Source organism: Thamnophis sirtalis, unplaced genomic scaffold, assembly GCF_051295495.1.
Source record: "Thamnophis sirtalis isolate CommonGarterSnake01/CBP01778 unplaced genomic scaffold, rThaSir2_p1.2 scaffold_4, whole genome shotgun sequence".
Classification (NCBI taxonomy): domain Eukaryota; kingdom Metazoa; phylum Chordata; class Lepidosauria; order Squamata; family Natricidae; genus Thamnophis; species Thamnophis sirtalis.
This window is the reverse complement of record NW_028261384.1, coordinates 128255131-128275191: the sequence shown is the minus strand read 5'-3', so window position 1 is coordinate 128275191 and position 20061 is coordinate 128255131. Positions and strand designations below refer to the sequence as shown.

General features: G+C 39.5%; 1 protein-coding gene across 1 annotated transcript in view; it reads left to right on the top strand.

Annotated features, from left to right (window-relative positions):
* The window catches only part of LOC148046502 (vomeronasal type-2 receptor 26-like), a 24743-nt gene extending 4682 nt beyond the window's left edge, over nt 1-20061 (top strand). Inside the window, exons 2-6 of the mRNA XM_087714791.1 lie at nt 12715-13006; nt 13447-14301; nt 15206-15433; nt 16751-16877; nt 19166-20061. Coding sequence (XP_087570917.1) covers nt 12715-13006; nt 13447-14301; nt 15206-15433; nt 16751-16877; nt 19166-20061 — 2398 coding nt within the window. The remainder of the gene's footprint in view (nt 1-12714; nt 13007-13446; nt 14302-15205; nt 15434-16750; nt 16878-19165) is intronic.

The following is a 20061-nucleotide window of genomic DNA, read 5'->3' as shown; positions in this document are numbered from 1 at the left end:
TAGAACCAAGTTGGTCTCTACCGCTGTAAAGTCAGTACATATACCTAGTAAAAATAACTGAGGAGTAAACTTTATCCTTCTTTTAAAGATATTTTGCATGATCCACCACATTTTTATCCAAAATGACTTAATCTTTTGACAAGTCCACCATATATGAAAATATGTAGCATCGAGAGAACCACATCTCCAACATTTAGGCTGTACATTCGGAAACATAGAAGCCAGCTTTTTAGGATCTAAATGCCATCTATAAAACATCTTATAAAAATTTTCTCTCAGGTTTTGTGCTTGTGTAAATTTCACATTTCTTACCCATATTCTTTCCCACGTGTCCAACATTATTGGTTCTTCAATATTCTGAGCCCACTTTATCATACAATCTTTAACCAATTCCATTTCCGAATCCATCTGTATTAGTACATTATATATCCTCTTTATATGCATTAAGCTTTGATCTCTTATTTGTTTAAACAAATTATCCTCAACTTGGATAAAACCAGTTTTTTGGTCTATTTTCCACCTGGCCTGTAATTGGCCATACTGGAACCATGTTTGAACTATCTTCTCCTCTTTCAATACCTCTAAAGATTTTAGTTGTAGAACCCCGCTTTCCAAAGTGAGAAGTTGTCTGTAAGTGGTTCTATCGTATTTTTGTTCTATATCCATATTTTCAATTGCATGTCTAGGAATTGCCCACATGGGTAGCTTATCATTTAATTTATATTGATATTTTTTCCAGACACGCAGTAAAGCATTTCTTAAGATATGACTTTTAAAATTCTTATCCAATTTTTTGTTGAATAATAAGTAAGCATGCCAACCATATACCAGATCATGTCCCTTGATATTCAGTATTCTATCATTGGTTAAATGGGTCCAATCACTAATTGCGGATAGCGCCACTGCATCATAATATAATTTTAGGTTAGGTAATTTCAAGCCTCCTTTCTCGCATACATCTTGCATTATTTTCATCTTTACCCTCGGCTTTTTTCCGGCCCATACAAATTTGTTGATATCCTTCTGCCATTCGAAAAGATTCACATCTTTTTAAAGTATAGGTAGCATTTGAAAAAGAAATAAAAATTTTGGTAAAATGTTCATTTTCACTGCCGCTATCCTACCCAGCAAAGATAAGTGCAATTTCTCCCATTTTTCATCTCTATCTGTATACTCCGCCAAAATGGTTCATAATTATGCTTATATAATTTCCCGTTTGAGGCTAAAATATTGACCCCAAGATATTTGACATTTTAACTACCTCACATCCTAGCATCCCTCCTAGTTCTTCCTTTTGTTTAGTATTCATATTTATAGCTAATATTTTGGTTTTTCCTAAATTTATTTTAAAACCAGACACTTGACCATATTGATTAATCGTGTTCATTAAAACCATACTAGATTCCTGCGGTTGTTCCAATATTATGACCAAATCATCCGCAAAAGCGCAGACTCTGTATTCTTGCTGCCTAATCTTGATCCCTTTTAGACCATTCAAGCCCCATATTTTATTCAACAATACTTCCAAAGTTATAATGAACAATAGTGGGGACAAAGGACAGCCCTGTCTTGTACCTTTTCCGATTTGAAAAGGGTCTGTTAAACTTCCGTTGACTATGATTTGAGCTGTTTGCTGTTGGTATATTGCTTTAATTGACTGTAAAAAATTATCTCCTATCTGCATTTTTTGCAATATCTTCAACAGAAATTGCCCATTAACTCGATCGAAGGCCTTCTCAGCATCCAGGAATATGAACGCAGCAGGGATTTGGTTGTTCTTTCCCAAATATTCTAATGCATTAATGATTAGTCTAACATTACTCTTCATCTGTCTCCCCTGTATAAAACCTGTTTGGTCAGTGTGTATCAATTGTTGAATAACCAGCATTAACCTATTTGCTAGTATTTTAGTAAAAAAATTATAATCTACATTAAGTAATGAGAAAGGGCTATAATTTTTTGGTTGGATAGTATCTTGATCTTCTTTGGGTATCAAAGATATAAACACTGTCTTCCAAGATGGGGGCACTTTACCTTCCGTTTGAATTTTATTAAATAGTTCTCTAAGAGGTTCTACCATTTCTAACGGTAAGTTTTTATAGTAAACCACTGTCAAGCCATCTGTGCCTGGCACTTTCCCTAACTTTAGTTGTTTGATTACCTGCAAGATTTCCCCTGAGGTTATTGGTTGGTTCAACTTTTGCCTGTACTCTTCTCTAACTAGGGCTATTTTCTCTTTATCTAAGTATTTGTCTATATCTAAACCCTTAATTTTGTCCCCTTTATACAATTCTGTAAAAATTTCCCGAAATGCCTTTTGAATCTCCTCCTATTGAAACAGCTCCTTCCCTCTATAACTCAATTTGGTTACATTTTGAATTTTCCTTTTTTTCCCTAATCTGATAAGCTAACCAGGTGCCTGGTTTACAAAAAGTATTGTGTTTTGCATATAATAAACTAGTGGCTACCTGGTCAGAGATCAACATATCAAATTGGGATTTTAATATGGTGATTGCTTCCTTAACCTTTGTATCGCCTGGATTCAATGTTAACTCCAACTCTTTCCCTTTAATTTCCTCTTCCAATTCTTTTCATTTTTGCCCTTGTTTATGTCTATGTATTTTGTTTATATTCATCAGTACTCCTCTCATATACGCTTTGCTTACATCCCATACAAATTCCATAGGTGTACCCTTATTCATATTCAGAACAAAGTATTCAGATAACAATTTTTTACAATCATTAATGTACTTTTCATATCTGAATAACTTTTCATTCAGCCTCCAAGACCTTCTTGCCTGCACTACCCTTCCCAATTCCATCCAAACTAGATTATGATCTGAAAGGACCCTCACTGCAATCTTTGTCTTCTTCACCCTAGAAAGTAAATCATTAGTGATTAGTATAAAATCAATCCTTGAAAGGGATTGATTTCAATCAGAAAAGAAGGTGAAGTCATATTCCTCTGCATTTCTTTCTCGCCAAACATCTCTCAATTCGAAGTCATCCATCATGTCAAAAAAAGGTTTGGGTAACTTAGCTCGGATTTTAGTATTTGGGCGAGAGGTCTTCTTATCTCTTTTAGTGTCAATCACGCCGTTCCAGTCACCCAATAGTATACAAGACTTAAAGTCCCACTGTACTAATTTAGCATGAAGATTTCTATAGAATCTGTCTTGCTGTTGATTAGGAGCATAAATTCCCAAAAGTAATGTCTTTTTCCCTTCTAAGATTAAGTCTAGCGTGATATATCTTCCAAAGGGATCTGCTTCAATTAGTTCAGCCTTAATGTCTTTTCTTAAGTATACAACTATACCATTTTTCTTTTCTGTAGCAGAGGTCACAAAATGTTGACCAAGTTTGGGGTTAAACAAATATTTTTGATCAGTTGATTTGATATGAGTTTCTTGCAGACAAAATATATCATTCTTGAACTGTTTAAGATAGTGAAATATTTTCTTTCTCTTCTGTGGAGAGTTCAGTCCATTGACATTCCATGTCAAAATCTTAGTTGTCATTTTTGGTTGCCTGAAGCTTTTTTAGAGCCTCCTGCATGGCCTGTTTAACCTTTGGCCTAGCTCCTCCCATGGCTTCTGAGCTTGTTGCTGTAACTCCTTGATCAATGGCCGGTGATTGTTGAGGTTATTGCATTGTAGCTTGTTTTTCCATTCGTCTGGTAGTCATACGGCTAGGTCTTTGTTCCATGACACCTTGCCCTTCCGGGAGGGGGAAATGGTGCGTCTTGTCTGGTAGTTGTGTGGTTTGATGTCTATCTTGTCCTTCTCATGGTCTTTCTCCAGATCCAGATGATGCAAGTTGTCCCACCTTCAGAATATTGTGATAGAAATCTCAAGCTTTCCATACAGAGTTGAGACAATATCTTTGCTTGTCAAATGTAATTGTAATACCAAATGGCACATCCCATCTATACTGTATCTGACGGTTTCTGAGCTCTTCCACTAAAAAAGCATAGTCTCTCCTGGCTCTTAGCATTTGAGGTGGTATTTCTTTCAAGACAATCAAATCCTGACCGCCAATTTGAAGCCTGGTGTTATAGGACTCTTGTAATATCATATTTCTGAGCTCTCTTGTGGCTAAGTATATGACTACATCTCGGGGGAGTTGCTTCTGCTTTGCCCCCCAAGAGTTAACATGATAAATTTTATCAATCTGCCAGTCAAAGTTGGACCCCAGTCTTCCCACCAGATGGTCAAAAGCCTCTGAAAAAATCTGTTTCAAGTTCTCCTGTTTATCCTCATGCAACCCCCTGACTCTTAATGAGAGCTCCATCTGCCTGTACTGTATCATAATAATTTGTTTTTCAGCATTTTCAACTTTTTGTTGCACCACCTCTGTTTTGGATGTCAAATTGGTATTAGCTTCATTAAAAACCTCTAGGTTATCTTCAATTCCAGAAACATGTTCTGTCAATACAGTCACAAGTCCCAGCATATCATCATTTATTTTGGCAATCCTAGTATCAAGTTTATCATATAAAGCCATCTTAAACTTTTTCAAATCGTCCCTTATCTCCTTTTTGAATTGTCTGAAGATTTCCAAAAAAAGTTCTTTCATTAGCACATCTCCAGTAGGGGGCAACTTTGTGCCAGGTATCAGGGATGTGCTTCTAGGAGGGGGAGGAAGTTTCCCCTCGGATTTAATTTTGATGCCATTATTAGTCTTATCTCCAAGCAATTAATCAAGCTCTACTAGCACACTATCCAGCTTACGAAAAAAAAAAGGTATTAAGTCCCCACTTTATTAGCTCTTTAGAGTTTTTCAAAGGATTTCAAAAAAGACCTTGTAACGAAGCAGCTCGGCATATTCAGCGCTATTTTGACTTCTCTGTATCAGAAATATATATTAACAAAGTTGATAAGAAAAAAAGTCTTGTAAACTCTTCAGAGAAGTGAAACTAATTAGTAAGAAACTGCTGGCTGGCTGTTCCTTTGATCTTTTTTATCACTGTTCTTTGCAGAAGAATTAGGAATGTGGCATTGTTACGGAGAATGCACAATCACCATTTTAGGAGTTTATTTTTTAAGGAAAAAAAAACCAAGTACACAAAGGAAGCTCTTGTAAAAAATGAAGCTAGGATTTTTTTAAAAAAAAGCAGATAAGGTTCTCAGATACGGACTCTGCTTGTATTAATTTCAGATAAATAGTTCAAATATTGTCCTAAGTGGAGGTGCCTTACTTTGAGTCGTGATAAAAACAGCTAGGGATTTCCGGCACAGAGATATGATTCAGCCTCAGCTGGCCCCCCTTCTCTTTTTTGGCTGCGAACTTCAAAGGAAAAGCTCTTACCAGCTGGATCTCTCTCTCACTCTTCTTTGCCTGAAGAATGAGGTATCTACCAGATGTCTAGGCAGATAACACCACCAGAAACCCGGGGGCAGCTCTATTAAGCTACCACTAACAGCAAGGTCCCACCCAGGAAGCCAAGATAACCTTGGCTTCTAGAAAGCCAAGGTTATCTTTTGTCTCTGCACTTTTGCAGAGACCAGAATTGGACGGGTGGAACTGCCAGTATGGCAGTGAGAGATTGGACCATGTGATGGACATGTGGGTGTGAGGGCAAGATCTTGAACTTTCAACTAGGTTGGGAAAACTGGGAAGCTTTCAGATTTGGGTTTTCCCAGATGTGCCAACATGAGTCTCTTAATAAATTGGAATTTTGAGAAATACTTTGCCTTGGACTCTGATTTACTTTTGGATGCTATTTGAAACCCTGACATAGACCAACCCACTCAGCGGGTCACACGCTTGACCTCGTATTCCTCTCGGAGCAGTGGAATTGTGATCTTGGTCTGAGGGGTAGCGAGACCTTGCCCCTGTCATGGTCAGACCACTACCTATTGAGGCTTGACTTTTGGAGACCAAACCCCCACTGTAGGGAGGAGGAACCGACCAGGTGGTTCCGCCCCAGGCGACTTATGGACCCTTTGGGGTTCCAGACGGAGCTTGGGGTTATTCCTGATACTCTCGCCCGCAGTCCGGCGGAGACCCTGGTTGCTGCCTGGGATTTGGCAGCGACGAAGTCTCTTAACCGGATTGCGCCGCTACGGCCGCTCCGAGGCAGTGGATCCTGGAAGGCTCCTTGGTTCACTGAAGAACTTCGGGAGATGAAGCGCCAAAGGAGACGCCTAGAGCACCTATGGAGGTCCAGCAAATCCGAATCGAGACGAGCATTTTTGACAACCTACACCAGAGATTACGTTCGGGCAATTAGGATGGCTAAGAGAACACACATTGCCTCTCTGGTTGCATCTGCTGAGTCGCGCCCAGTCGCCCTGTTTAGGATAACCCATTCCCTCCTAAATAGGAGGGATACGGGTGATCCGCTGCAGGGCAGGGCTGAGGACTACATCCAATTTCTTGCAGACAAGGTTGCTCAGCTCCGGGCGGACCTGGACTCCAATTCTGCAGAACCAGCCGAGGCACTAAGGGATGATCTGATAAGCCATCGCTGGATTGAGTTTCAAGCTGTTACCCCTGAGGATGTGGACAAGGCCATGAGAGCTGTAGGTGCCTCCACATGTGTGCTGGACCCGTGCCCCTCCTGGCTGGTTGTAAACAGCAGGGAGGTGACACGAGGCTGGATCCAGGCAGTTGTTACCGCCTCTCTTCGGGAGGGGGTCTTTCCCCCCGCTTTAAAGGCGGCGGTGGTGAGACCCCTCCTGAAGAAACCATCCTTGGATCCAGCTGTTTTAAATAACTATCGTCCAGTCTCCAACCTCCCCTTTGTGGGGAAGGTTGTTGAGAAGGTGGTGGCCTTTCAGCTCCAGAGGTCCTTGGAGGAAGCCAGTTATCTCGATCCATTCCAGTCTGGCTTCAGACCTGGCTGCAGCACAGAAACCGCTTTGGTCGCGTTGACCGATGATCTCTGGAGAGCCAGGGATGGAGGCCATGCCTCCATCCTGGTGCTCCTTGACCTCTCAGCAGCTTTCGATACCATCAACCATGGTATCCTTCTGCGATGACTGCGGTAGGTGGGGGTGGGAGGCGCTGTCTTACAGTGGTTCTCCTCTTACCTCTCGGACAGGTCGCAGTCGGTGTTAGTTGGGGAGCAGAGATCGACCCCTAGGCCTCTAATGTGTGGGGTGCCGCAGGGTTCGGTCCTGTCCCCCCTTCTGGGTGAGATCATTTGACGGCACGGGATAAAGTACCATCAATATGCGGACGATACTCAGTTGTATCTGTCCACCCCGTGCCAACTCAACGAAGCGATGGATGTGATGAGCCAGGGGCTGGATGCTGTTAAAGACTGGATGGGGGTCAACAAGCTTGTGCTCAATCCAGAAAAGACCGAGTGGCTGCTGTGTTTCCCTCCCACGAATTGGCCAAGTACTCTATCTCTCAGGGTGGGGGGTCAAATTATACGCCCCTCAGACAGGGTTCGCAACTTGGGAGTCCTCCTGGACCCACAGCTGACCTTTGAACATCATTTGTCAGCTGTGACCAGGGGGGCATTTGCCCAGGTTCGCCTGGTACACCAGTTGCGTCCCTACCTGAACCGGGAGGCCCTCACAACAGTCACTCGTGCCCTTGTGACCTCCAGGCTGGAATACTGCAATGTGCTCTACATGGGGCTGCCCTTGAAGAGCATTCGGCGACTCCAGCTAGTCCAGAATGCTGCCGCGCGAGCAATTGTGGGTGCACCTCGTTTCACCCACGTAACACCTATCCTCCGCGAGCTGCACTGGCTACCTGTTGATTTCCGGGTGAGCTTCAAGGTGCTACTTATCACCTATAAAGCCCTTCATGGTAGTGGGCCTGGGTACTTGAGAGACTGCCTACTGCCAATTACCTCCACTAGACCGATACGATCGCATCGATTAGGCCTCCTCCGAATTCCATCTTCTAGCCAGTGCAAACTGGCAACCACCCGGAGGAGAGCCTTCTCGGTGGCTGCTGCGACCCTTTGGAACGAACTCCCCGTGGAGATTCGGACCCTCACCACCCTCCAGTCCTTCCGCGCTGCTTTAAAGATCTGGCTGTCCCGGCTGGCCTGGGGTTAAGATTGTAGCCCCACTCGAATTGTGCGACTGTTGTATTTTCTTTTTAACATGCTGTATTTTCTATTGTTTGTCTTCTCCCCCCCCCTCTTTTGAATTGTGAGCCGCCCTGAGTCCCCCCAGGGAAAAGGGCGGCATACAAATAAAGGCAAAACAAAACAAACAAAACAAAATATTGCCAGGTGTCTCTTCATGCAGTTGCCAAAGGCCACAATAATATCTAATATCTTTTAATAACAAATGTATTAATTTATCAATTTTATGTCGCTTTCCATCTTGCAGAAAGTGACTCTTGACAGCATTCAAAAATCCAATACACGTGATATAATCATTAGTTAAAATCATTTTATAACAATTATTTAAAATAATCAAAAAATATAAAGCTAAAACAGAAAAAGATGAAATCAAATCACTCTTTATTAGACTTACTGCCTAGCATATGCTGCAAGTAAAGGATAAGATGGAAGGAAGAATACATTTCATTTCCCTTCTCTGATTCTTTTTTTATTATTAAAAGAATGGATTACAGTGGAAATAGGTAGATGACTAGAGAGTGAGCATGATTTAAAATAGCAATAGCAATAGCAGTTAGACTTATATACCGTTTCATAGGGCTTTCAGCCCTCTCTAAGCAGTTTACAGAATCAGCATATCGCCCCTACAGTCTGGGTCCTCATTTCACCCATCTCGGAAGGATGGAAGGCTGAGTCAACCTTGAGCCAGTGAGATTAGAACCGCTGAACTGCAGATAACAGTCAGCTGAAGTGGCCTGCAATATCGCACCCTAACCACTGCGCCACCTCAGCTCTTGAAATATATATATATATATATATATATATATATATATATATATATATATATATATATATATATATATATATATATATATATATATATATATATATATATATATATATATATATATATATATATCAAAAACTCTATAACATTAATATTTCAAAGACCCCAGACCAATCCAGAAAATATCTTCCCTGATACCATAAAATTCAACATCAAGTGAGATACTAATATCACTCTATAAGGCCTTAGCAAGATCACACCTAGAGTACTGTAACCACACTATAAAAAAGATGTTGACTCTCTAGAAAAAGAGGAGAGGACAGGATCACACATGAACGTTCAAATGACCTGTTCCATTTCACGTTTTTTGGAATGGGCAATTATAATAAATCTTAATAATGATAAATATCATACACAAATTGTTTTGACAGAAACAAAAACTTCTATGCATGATGGCGAACTTCTAGGTTCGCCATCATGGTGTTAAGATATAGTAGCTAAAAGAGTGCAAGTATATAATGTACAATATACATAAAGTGATATTTGGATACAAACAGCCAAATATAAAAAAAGTATGGAGCAGTATACACAAATAAGTACAAGGGGACCACAAATGTAAGATATGAACATATAGAGGGGAAAGCACCAATTGTAAAGATATACTGATATGGGACTGCTGTATGAGGGAAAAAATAGTTTGCTATTGTTTTAATGCATGTCTTGTTTTGTTTATGCATTTTTAAAAAAAGAACTAAGGAGGAATTTCCTGACAGTGAGAACAATTAATCAGTGGAACGGCTTCATCCAGAGGTTGTGGTGCTCCAACACTGGAATTTTTTAAGAAGAGATTGAACAACCATTTGTCTGCAATGGTATAGGTCCGTGGTGGTGAACCTATGGCACGTGTGCCAGAGGTGGCATAAAGAGCTCTCTCTGTGGGCATATGCCCCATTGCCATCTGCTCTCTAGCTTCCAGCACATGTGCGCCAGCCAGCAGGTCTGCTGGAGTCCTGGAAAACAGCCTGAAAACGGCGCAAAAAATGGCCAGAAAACAACCCCCAAAATAGCCAGAAAACATGCACACATGCGCCGGCCAGGTGGTCTTCGGATTTTCGGTTCTCCTGCACATGCAAAGACCAGCTGGCTGGCACCAATGCACGTGCTGGAAACCTGAACACCAACTGGCCGGCATGCTCATGCGCACTTGCCAGCTAGTCTTTGGGTTTCTTGTGCTCTGGTGCGCACACATGCACATGCATGCATGGACATTCCAGTTTGGGCACTCACTGCCAAAAAATCCCACCATCACTGGTATAGATTTAATGCCTGATAAGGGGGTTGGAATAGAAAACCCCCCAAGTCCCTTCCAACTCTGCTGTTTTGTTATCTCTGTTCTGTTATCTGTTCTGTTTATTGTTTTTACACTTTGTTATGATACTCGGCCCTGAGTTATTGTGAGAGGGGCAGCAATCCAAATTGGATAAATAAAAAGTACATCTTATTTCATTTACTTATACCTTTAGTTCGACATTATTTCCCCCTTTCAAACCATCCTTGACCTCAGGAATCCTGTCACATTCCCACTCTTCATAGCAGATTCTGCAGCGAGCAGATTGACAAAATGACTGCAGTAAATGAATTTATGTTCTTTTTTTAAACTAAGTTTTAAATCATGAAAATTTGGGACCTGATTAGGCTTCTGTATCTGGCTAACATGAGAGCATCTTTAGAACAATATGTCCCCAAATTTCCTTCCCCCATTTTTTTTGCTTCTTGTTGTCTAAATTTTAAAAGTTTTCAGCAATAGAGTTATTCTAACATAAAATCAACATGTTTCCCTTTGACAGTTTACAAAGATGTAAGAAAGGGAGAACTGCAAGTAAGCTATTATCTCCCAGGTAATTATCAAATTAAGAATTATTGTTCTTTTTTCCATGTATCAAGGGAATCTTAATAAACAAGTGATAACTATTAACCCAGGTTTGAAAAATCCTCTTACATTAATATCAGCTCAGAAGTACAGAATTAAAAGTAGAAAGAATAAGAAAGATGCACATTTAATCTGAAATATTATTTTAGATACTATTCATGAGAGGCTGATTCATTATGCTTCAGCTCATCAGTGGAATGGTGACATTGGAATTACACTTTGATTTGTAGAATGACTATATTATACACTGAATTGCTTCTATTCAGAACATTGGTTTTATTCCTTTTTTCTGAGACACTATGCATTTCTTCTCTCTGCAACCTCAGAAGTCCTCTTCCAATTGTTCATAAGTATTATCAGTCTGGGGATGTAATCATTGCTGCAATTATTTATCAGGTCTTATTTCTTTCAAATGAGATCACCTTTCAAAGTGTTCCTTCTTGTGATGTGCTTGATCAGTACATGTGAGTATCCTCACCCACATTCTCAGACTCATCCCCAGTACCATTTAAATGCTCTTTCTCTGTTTCCTTCTTTCTTTCCTTCCTTCCTTCCTTTCTTCCTTCCTTCCTTCTAATTTTCTTCCTGATTTCTTTTTCTTTCTTTCTTTCTTTCTTTCTTTCTTTCTTTCTTTCTTTCTTTCTTTCTTTCTTTTTTCTTTCTTTCTTTCTTTTTTCTTTCTTTTTTCTTTCTTTCTTTTCTCTCTCTCTTTCTTTCTTTCTCTCTCTTCTTTCTTTCCCTTCCTTTCTTCATTCCTTCTTCCTTTCTTTCTTTCTTTCTTTCCCTTCCTTATTTCTTTCCCTTCTTTCCTTCTAATTTTATTTCTTTTCCTTCCATCCTTCAGTATATCTTCCTTCCTTCCTTCCTTCCTTCCTTTCTCTTTCTTTCTTTCTTTCTTTCTTTCTTTCTTTCTTTCATTCATTCTTTCTTTATGCATCTTCTCTTGTCCTCTCTTTCTCCCCCTCCCTCTCTCTTAATCTTTCCTCAAATGAAAAATAGTTACTCTATTACTAATTCCATTTGACCTTAGCCATGATGAAATTCTGCACTTCAGAGAAACCTAGTTTCTCCTAATACTGCTGTCTCAGATGAAGCAAGTATTATTGCTTTTTATCACAACGTGGCATTCCTGAGGAAAAATGACATTTTCCTCAAGAAGTTCACATTCCTTTGCTTCTTGAGGGGAAAAAACATGATTACTTTAGGCTATGGAGATGTCATGGAAAATAAACTACATGTATAGTAGTACTCTCTAAAAAATTTTCCTTGCATCCAACCAAATAATGAAAAGTTGTGGGACAATGGAAGTGGATAGCCATTTTTATAGAATACAAAACCCAAATGACAAGTTAATTCCAGAATGTTCATCCATAAAAATGAAAAGAGATGAATCCTCTCCTGTACCATTCGCTCTGAATTGGAATGTTATTGCAAGCATCCAAATTAATCCTGGAAGAGACATCTCACCATGATTTTGACAGATTTCTAGATGACATATCTTAAAGAGAGAATAAGTCAGGCTACAAAGGTAGTCAAAGATAAATATTGATTTACTCTTCCCCATATCAGTTCTTTCTCAGTCATAAAATCCAGGGCTGTTGTTTGTTAAAGACCACATTCCAAGTGTCCCAAAGGTATTTTTTCAAGAGGCAACTGGGCTTTGTAGTTTTTCTTTGAAGATGTTTTTCTTCATCCCTTCTTCAACTCGGAACAGAAGAAGCTTCTTAGATGAGAAGCAAAACGTCTTCAAAGAAAAACCAGAAAGTCCAGTTGCCTCTTGAAAATGTACCTTTGGGACAACCATGACATAGATGGCTGAGAATCTCCATAGACATTTCAAGTGTCAAGAGCAAATAATGAGTGTTACATATCGTGTGAATAAGAATATGCGTAATAATCAAAACATTGCAACTGTCTGATTCTGAGTTGGAAATATACTGACATAATTTATAACTCTCATTGAAGGTTCCTCACTCATAATTACCAACATGCTTTGGCTTTGGCATTTGCTGTAAAGGAGATCAATGAAAATCCCTCTGTCTTACCCAATGTTAGTCTTGGTTTCCACATGGCTACTGACTATCTTGAGGAAATTACCACTTATCATTTAGCAATGGAATTTCTATCTACAAAAGATAAATTTATCCCCAACTACAAATGTAATGACCAGACCAATACATTAGCAGTCATTGGAGGACCCCGTACTAAAACCTGTCTCAATATGGCAATCACACTGTGCAACTACAAGTTTCCTCAGGTGAGAACAGAAATGGAGCAAGATTGGAAGGTCCAGTAGCTATTTATCATTTTCAGATATTGAGTCCTTATGGTAGCTTCCCCAAAAATATACTAAAGCATCAGCAAGAATAAGCCAGTTAATGATCTATAATGGAGATCAGACGCATCTTTGTTTTTAATATAGTATGAAACTTCCTGATACCAACTTGTTAAAGTCAGTCAGTCAGTCAGTCAGTCAGTCAGTCAGTCAGTCAGTCAGTCAATCAATCAATCAATCAATCAATCAATCAATCAATCAGTCTCTTATGCTCTTTCTACTAAAACAAGAAGATTGGCTTACACTTGGTGTGGGAACTGCCTTAAAAAAAAATAAGCAAGGATGCCAATGAGCCAACATACATATTGCATAGTCTATCTTGGAAAAATGCCCTTTTTCCTGTATTGTTTTCTTCTACTTAGATCACATATGGATGTGCTCCACTGATGAACAAGGAAACAGAAGGACATTTTGTCAACTGGATGTTCCCAGATGAGACGCACCAGTTTAAAGGAATACTACATTTACTGTTGCATTTTGGATGGATCTGGGTTGGGTTGATTTCTCTGTACGAGGAGGACAAAGAGAGATTCATTGAAAAGAGGCTTCCTATATTTTCAGAGAGAGGAATCTGCTTTGACTTTATAGAAAATATCCCCCAAGTAATGTATGGTAATGAAGCTGCTGAGATGGTGGAGGAGGCGGATAAATTATACAAAGTCATCATGGGGAGTGCAGCCATTGCAGTGGTCGTGAATGCTGAAATTACATCTGTGGTGACTTTGAGAGTTATTATCTATGGTTTAGATTCTGATGATATTCTGAAAGAGAGAAAAACCAAAGTGTGGATTATGACAGCCCAAGTGGAGTTCACCTCCATTCTTATGCAAAGAAAGTTGCCTCTTGGTTTTCTCCATGGTGCACTTTCCTTTGCAATTCACTCAAAAGAGCTAACAGGATTCCAGCAATTTTTGCAGAAGAGAAACCCAAACTTTGACAAAGAAGATGGTTTCATTAGGGATTTCTGGAAAGATGCATTTGAATGCTCCTTCTCCAGTGATATTACAGATGGGAATTCTAACAGGATCTGCACTGGAGAGGAGAAGCTGGAGACTCTTTCTCAATCTGTGTTTGAAATGAGCATGACTGGCAACAGCTACAGCATCTATAATGCGGTGTATGCTGTGGCACATGCTTTGACAGCCATGTGTGCCTCCAAAAATGGTAGAATAATTGATGAGAACAGATGGAATCTTTTCTTCCAATCACCATGGCAGGTAATGTTAGCTGATACGAAATTCAGAAATATCATCAGGTCATGTAAAGTGTATTGAATTGCTCATTTGATCAGAGCAAATTTATCTGTTGGGTTTCTAACTTTCTCAATTATTTTATTTTTATTTTTATTGATTTATTTATTACTTTGTCAAACATGTAAAAGATAACAGGTATAATATCAACATGGACATGAACCAAGGGAAAGAGTACAAATAAATGCAGACAGTAGGACACAGACAGTAGGCATGCTGGTGTGCTTATGCACGCCCCCTTTGTGGACCTCTTAGGAATGTGGTGAGGTCCACAGTGGACAGTTTGAGGTTGAAGTTGTGGGGGTCTGAGGATGTAACAATGGAATCAGGCAGAGCATTCCAGGCATTGACCACTCTATTGCTGAAGTCATATTTTCTGCAATCTAGTTTGTAGCGGTTAACCTTCAGTTTGTATCTGGTGTTTGCCCATGTATTACTGAGGTTGAAACTGAAGTAGTCATTGACAGGTAGGACATCGTAGCAGACAATTTTGTGTACTATGCTTAGGTCAGACTGTAGGTGGTATAGTTCCAGGTTGTCCAAGCCCAAAATTTTGAGTCTGGTGGCATAAGCGATTCTGTTGCAAGCAGAGAAATAACCCTGGACTCGCTCAATTGTATTAATGTCCAATATCATTTAAAACATGTTCAATTATCATATCTTATTTTGAGATATGATAGATAATGCATAATGCAGAGAACATAATTTTATTCCAGTTCTAAATAGTATAAGATTGATGCAAAATTTAACAGCTTACTTTTCACGGAGCATAATTCAAATTGAAATGAAGAAACAGAATTACTCACACCCTTTATGGAAACCTGCTAACTTTCTGATCTCTTTTTTTTTCTTGCTGATCTTTTTCTTTTAGGTCCATCGTTTTTTGCAGAAAGTCTCCTTTAACAACAGTGCTGGGGAAGATATTTCTTTTGGCCCCAATGGGGAATTAGTAACTGGATTTGATATTCTAAATTGGGTGACATTCCCAAACATGTCCTTTCTGAGAGTTCAAATTGGAAAGATTGACCCCATGGCTCCCCCAGATAAGCACCTCACCATTTCTGCCAAGGATGCTGTTTGGCCACTCATATTTAACCAGGTGTGTCACATTTTCCACTTTAAGGTAAATCAATTAGTCATTGCCTCATATCATTAAATGATCTAAATACAACTACAATAGTTGGGTTAAATTCTTAGCAGCCACAATTAGAAGAAATAGTCTAAAGAAACACTGTTTTTGAAATATATTTTAAATATACTGACTATATATCAAAGCCAAGAAATTAAAATACACTTGCTCCTGGGGAGGAAAGCAATGGCAAATCTAGACAGCATACTAAAAAGCAGAGACATCACCCTGCCAATAAAAATGTGTATAGTCAATGCTATGGTTTTTCCATTTACAATGTATGGCTGTGAAGGTTGGACCATAAGAAAGGCTGAGCGCCAAAGAATTGAGGCCTTTGAACTATGGTGCTGGAGAAGACTCCTGCAAGTCCCTTGAACTGCAAGGTGATCCAACCAGTCAGTCCTAGAGGAGATCAACCCTGACTGCTCTTTAGAAGACCACATCCTGAAGAGGAAACTCAAGTACTTTGGTCACCTATTGAGAAGGAAGGGCTAACTGGAGAAGAGCCTAAGGCTGGGAAAAATTGAGGGCAAAAGAAGAAAGGGATGACAGAGAAGAAAGTGGCTGGATGGAGTCACTGAAGCAGTAGGCATGAGCTTAAATGAACTCCAGAGGATGGTAGAGGACAGGAAGGCCTGGAGAAACATTGGCCATGGGGTCAGACATGATTCCTCAGCTAATAACAATATATCAACATTCCTTGTATTGAAATATATGATTCAAAAATGAAGAATTTATGCTATAGTATTCTGTACCTCTGTCTCTGTATTTCCATTGAAAGAGTAGAATCAATCAAAACACAATTGCACAGTATCTATGAGATTCATTAGTGATGAAGGAACACATTCTTCTTCTAACATAAACTAATCTATGAGCAAAGGGATATGACACAATAAACATCTTTTTTACTTCTTTCTATGTTTGTAAAAAAGAATTCTAAAGCTGATTTAGGAATATTATAGATCTGATCAGTCTAGTTTTGAAAGAGATATAGCAAATGTAGAATTTAAAATTGGATCTCAAGGAAAGTGTGTTCCAAGAGGTCCAGATATGAAAACTCTCCCAAAACAGCTCTTGGCTGTGATTTCCTCAGAAGATATGTTTAGAATGCTATTCCTGAGAATGATCAGTTTATCAGTGCAATAGCTATGAAACAAGATACAACTGAAGATTTTAAAAAAACAGTTTTGAGTTAGATATGAAGATTTGGGGTATGTTTAACTGATGAAAAGAACAATCCTAATATATAAATTCTTCAGTTGATTTTGTCATTTTGTTGGTGAATAGACATTGCCTCTTTCTCTCTGTAATGAGAAATGTCCTGTTGGTCATAGCAAGATAAAAGTGGAAGGGAAGTTATCTTGCTGCTACGACTGTCAACGGTGTCCAGAAGGGAAGATAGCTGACCAAATGGGTAAGCAAAGAAATGTATTGAATATATCAGTGACTATATAAATATAATAGTGATAGCACTTAGACTTATATACCACTTCACAGTACTTTACAATCTTTTCTAAGCAGTTTACAGAGTCAGCATATTGCCCCCAACAATCTGGCTCCTCATTTTACCCACCTTGGAAGGATGGAAGGCTGAGTCAGCCCTGAGCCTGGGTGAGATTCGAACTGCTGAACTTCTGGTAGCCAGTGATCAGCAGAAGTAGCCTGCAGTACTGCATTCTAACCACTGTGTCACCATGGCCCATAAATCTGGGACCTGAATTTTTAATATTATGGTGACTGAAAATCTTGACCTTCCCATTATCATTGTACGATTCAGCAATGAAGTAATTGAATTGAATTTTCATAATTCAATAAGCTATTTGATGATAACACTAATCAGTACATTCTAACAAGCTGAATCAATGGATTTCCTAGATTTGAGTTGTTCCTTCTTCAGGTTCCTTGAATATACTTTAAATATTTTTGCAGGAAACCAAAGTTTATTAGTAGACTATCTGAAATGCTGACAATAGCATCTGCATTTAATACAACTGTAATGTCTTCCCTAGATTTATACTTATTTTTACTTCATATTCCATACAGATAGCAATGGCAATAGCAGTTAGACATATATGGCTTCATAGTGCTTTACAGCACTCTCTAAGTGGTTTATAGAGTCAGCCTATTGCCCCCAACAATCTGGACCCTCATTTTGCTCACCTGGGAAGGATGAAAGGCTGAGTCAACCTTGAGCCTGGTGAGATTTGAACTGTTGAATTGCAAGTCAGCTGGCAGTCAGGAGAAGTAGCCTGCAGTTGTGCATTCTAACCACTGTGCCACCACGGCTCTAATAGCATTTGAATTTAATACAACAGAAATGTCTTTCCCTAGATTTATACTTATTTTTACTTCCTAGTCCATACAGAATATATTCTTAAGCATTACAGTAAATATGGCTGCCTAGGTGGCTTGAAACAAACCATAAAAAAGATTATAAAAACAAAACCACCTTTGCCACAAGTGCCAGACAAATCAACCTTATGACTCAACGGCCATGCTAGAACTACACTTTGGGGAAAAGCCATCTTCCTAGATTACTCCAAGGCTAAAAGTACAGGAATTCCTCAAAACTCAAATGAGAGGGTGATGCAAAAGACCGGGGCAACTAAACAGAAAGCGTGTCTCCAAATTCATTAGATAATAACATTTAACAGAGGCAACCTGGGAGTGCCCACTTCTCTGATGGCAGATAATCCACCTATAGCTTGTCTCTGTTACATGCAGGCCTTTAAAAGGAGAGAACCAAAAAAATGAATTGCACCTGGAGAGCACCTAGGAGTTAGTACAGTTCATGCAGGAGTAACTCAGGTGTGCCATGAGACAAACTGTAAGGACTTGCCTCTCCTCTCTCTTCTAGAAAGCAGAAATCTTGAAACAAGCAACATTTCAAAGGGAAACTTTTATTGGGAGATAGTGATAGCAAGAAGAGTAAGGCAGGATCTGAAATTCCTGCTCAGAACCATTAGATTAAAGGTTGCAGAAACCCTTCCCCTCTATCCAGTCCAAGGTGATCTAACCACAGGTGTGAAGCTGTTGTGGGAACTTGAACTGAGAAGGTGATAAGAAGCTGTTCTCAGGCATTCCTTCAGAACTGATACAAAACAGATAGCCCAAGGCCTATCCCTCCCGCCTCCATTCCCAAGAAGCTACAAGTGACAGAAAGATCAGAGATGGGAAAAGGTTGTAAAGTTTGTAAAGGAGAATCCTGGCCCTCCCCTCCAGAATGGAAATGTCCTGATAGGGCTCTATGGGGACATGACACAACCAGACCTGCAAGTGTCATGCATTGTGGACCAGGTGCTGTTTCCAAATAGTATTCAGATAAAGGACATTTTAGCAACTCAAATAGGATGTCTCAAAAGCTAGAGAATTCCAAAACATCAAGGTGTGGTGAATTTGAAGTGCTGTAACAAAATAGAAGAAGCGTCTCAGGTTTCATTCGTGGAATCTTTGCTGGTCTCTTAGCTTGGTTGTTTTATTTGCAAATGTTTCACTACTGAATTGATAACATATTAGTTATGCATTTCTCCATGTCTATATACCATGATTTCCCTGCCACTTTTGGTGCGTGTATGAGTTCCCCCTTGGTGGTTCTTGGATTAGCATATTACTGGATCGAGTGTGTAATTAATAATTGATGTTAAAAAAAGTTACTGTTTCCATGACTGGTTTTCTTTTTTGTTTTTCTTTCTTTCTTTCCAGACTCAGATTATTGTTTCCCATGCCCAGAAGATCAATATCCAAACAAAAATCAGGATTGTTGTCTTCAAAAAAACATGACTTACTTGACTTATCAAGAGCCTTTGGGGATTTCTTTGGTAGCCATAGCCGTCTCCTTATCTTTAATGTCAGCTTTAATACTAGGGATCTTCATTAAACACTGGGACACCCCCATTGTCAAAGCCAACAACAGGAACCTCACCTATACTCTTCTCATTGCTCTCCTGCTCTCTTTCCTTTGCACTTTTCTCTTCATTGGGCAACCTAACCAAGTGAAATGTCTCTTGCGACAAACAGCTTTTGGCATAATTTTCTCTCTGGCTCTCTCTTGTATATTGGGTAAAACAACCATTGTTGTTCTTGCTTTCATGGCTACTAAGCCAGGCTCAAAAATGAAGAAATGGGTGGGGAAAAGGATGGCTCTTTCTATTGTCCTACCATGCTGCCTGATGCAATTCACCATTTGTGCAGTGTGGTTAGCAATTTTTCCCCCTTTCTCTGATTCCGACATGCACTCCATGGCTAAAGAAATTCTCTTGCAATGTAATGAGGGTTCAACCACAATGTTTTATGCTGTCCTTGGCTTCATGGGGTTCTTGACTGCTGTCAGTTTCATGGTGGCCTTCCTAGCTAGGAATTTACCTGACAGCTTCAATGAAGCCAAATTCATCACCTTCAGCATGTTGGTCTTTTGTAGTGTCTGGCTAACGTTTGTTCCTACCTATTTGAGCACCAAGGGAAAATATATGGTGGCTGTGGAGATCTTCTCCATTTTGGCTTCAGCAGCTGGATTATTGCTCTGCATATTTTCCCCCAAATGCTATATCATTATACTGAGACCTGATCTCAATAAGAAAAAGCAACTAAAAAAGAGATAA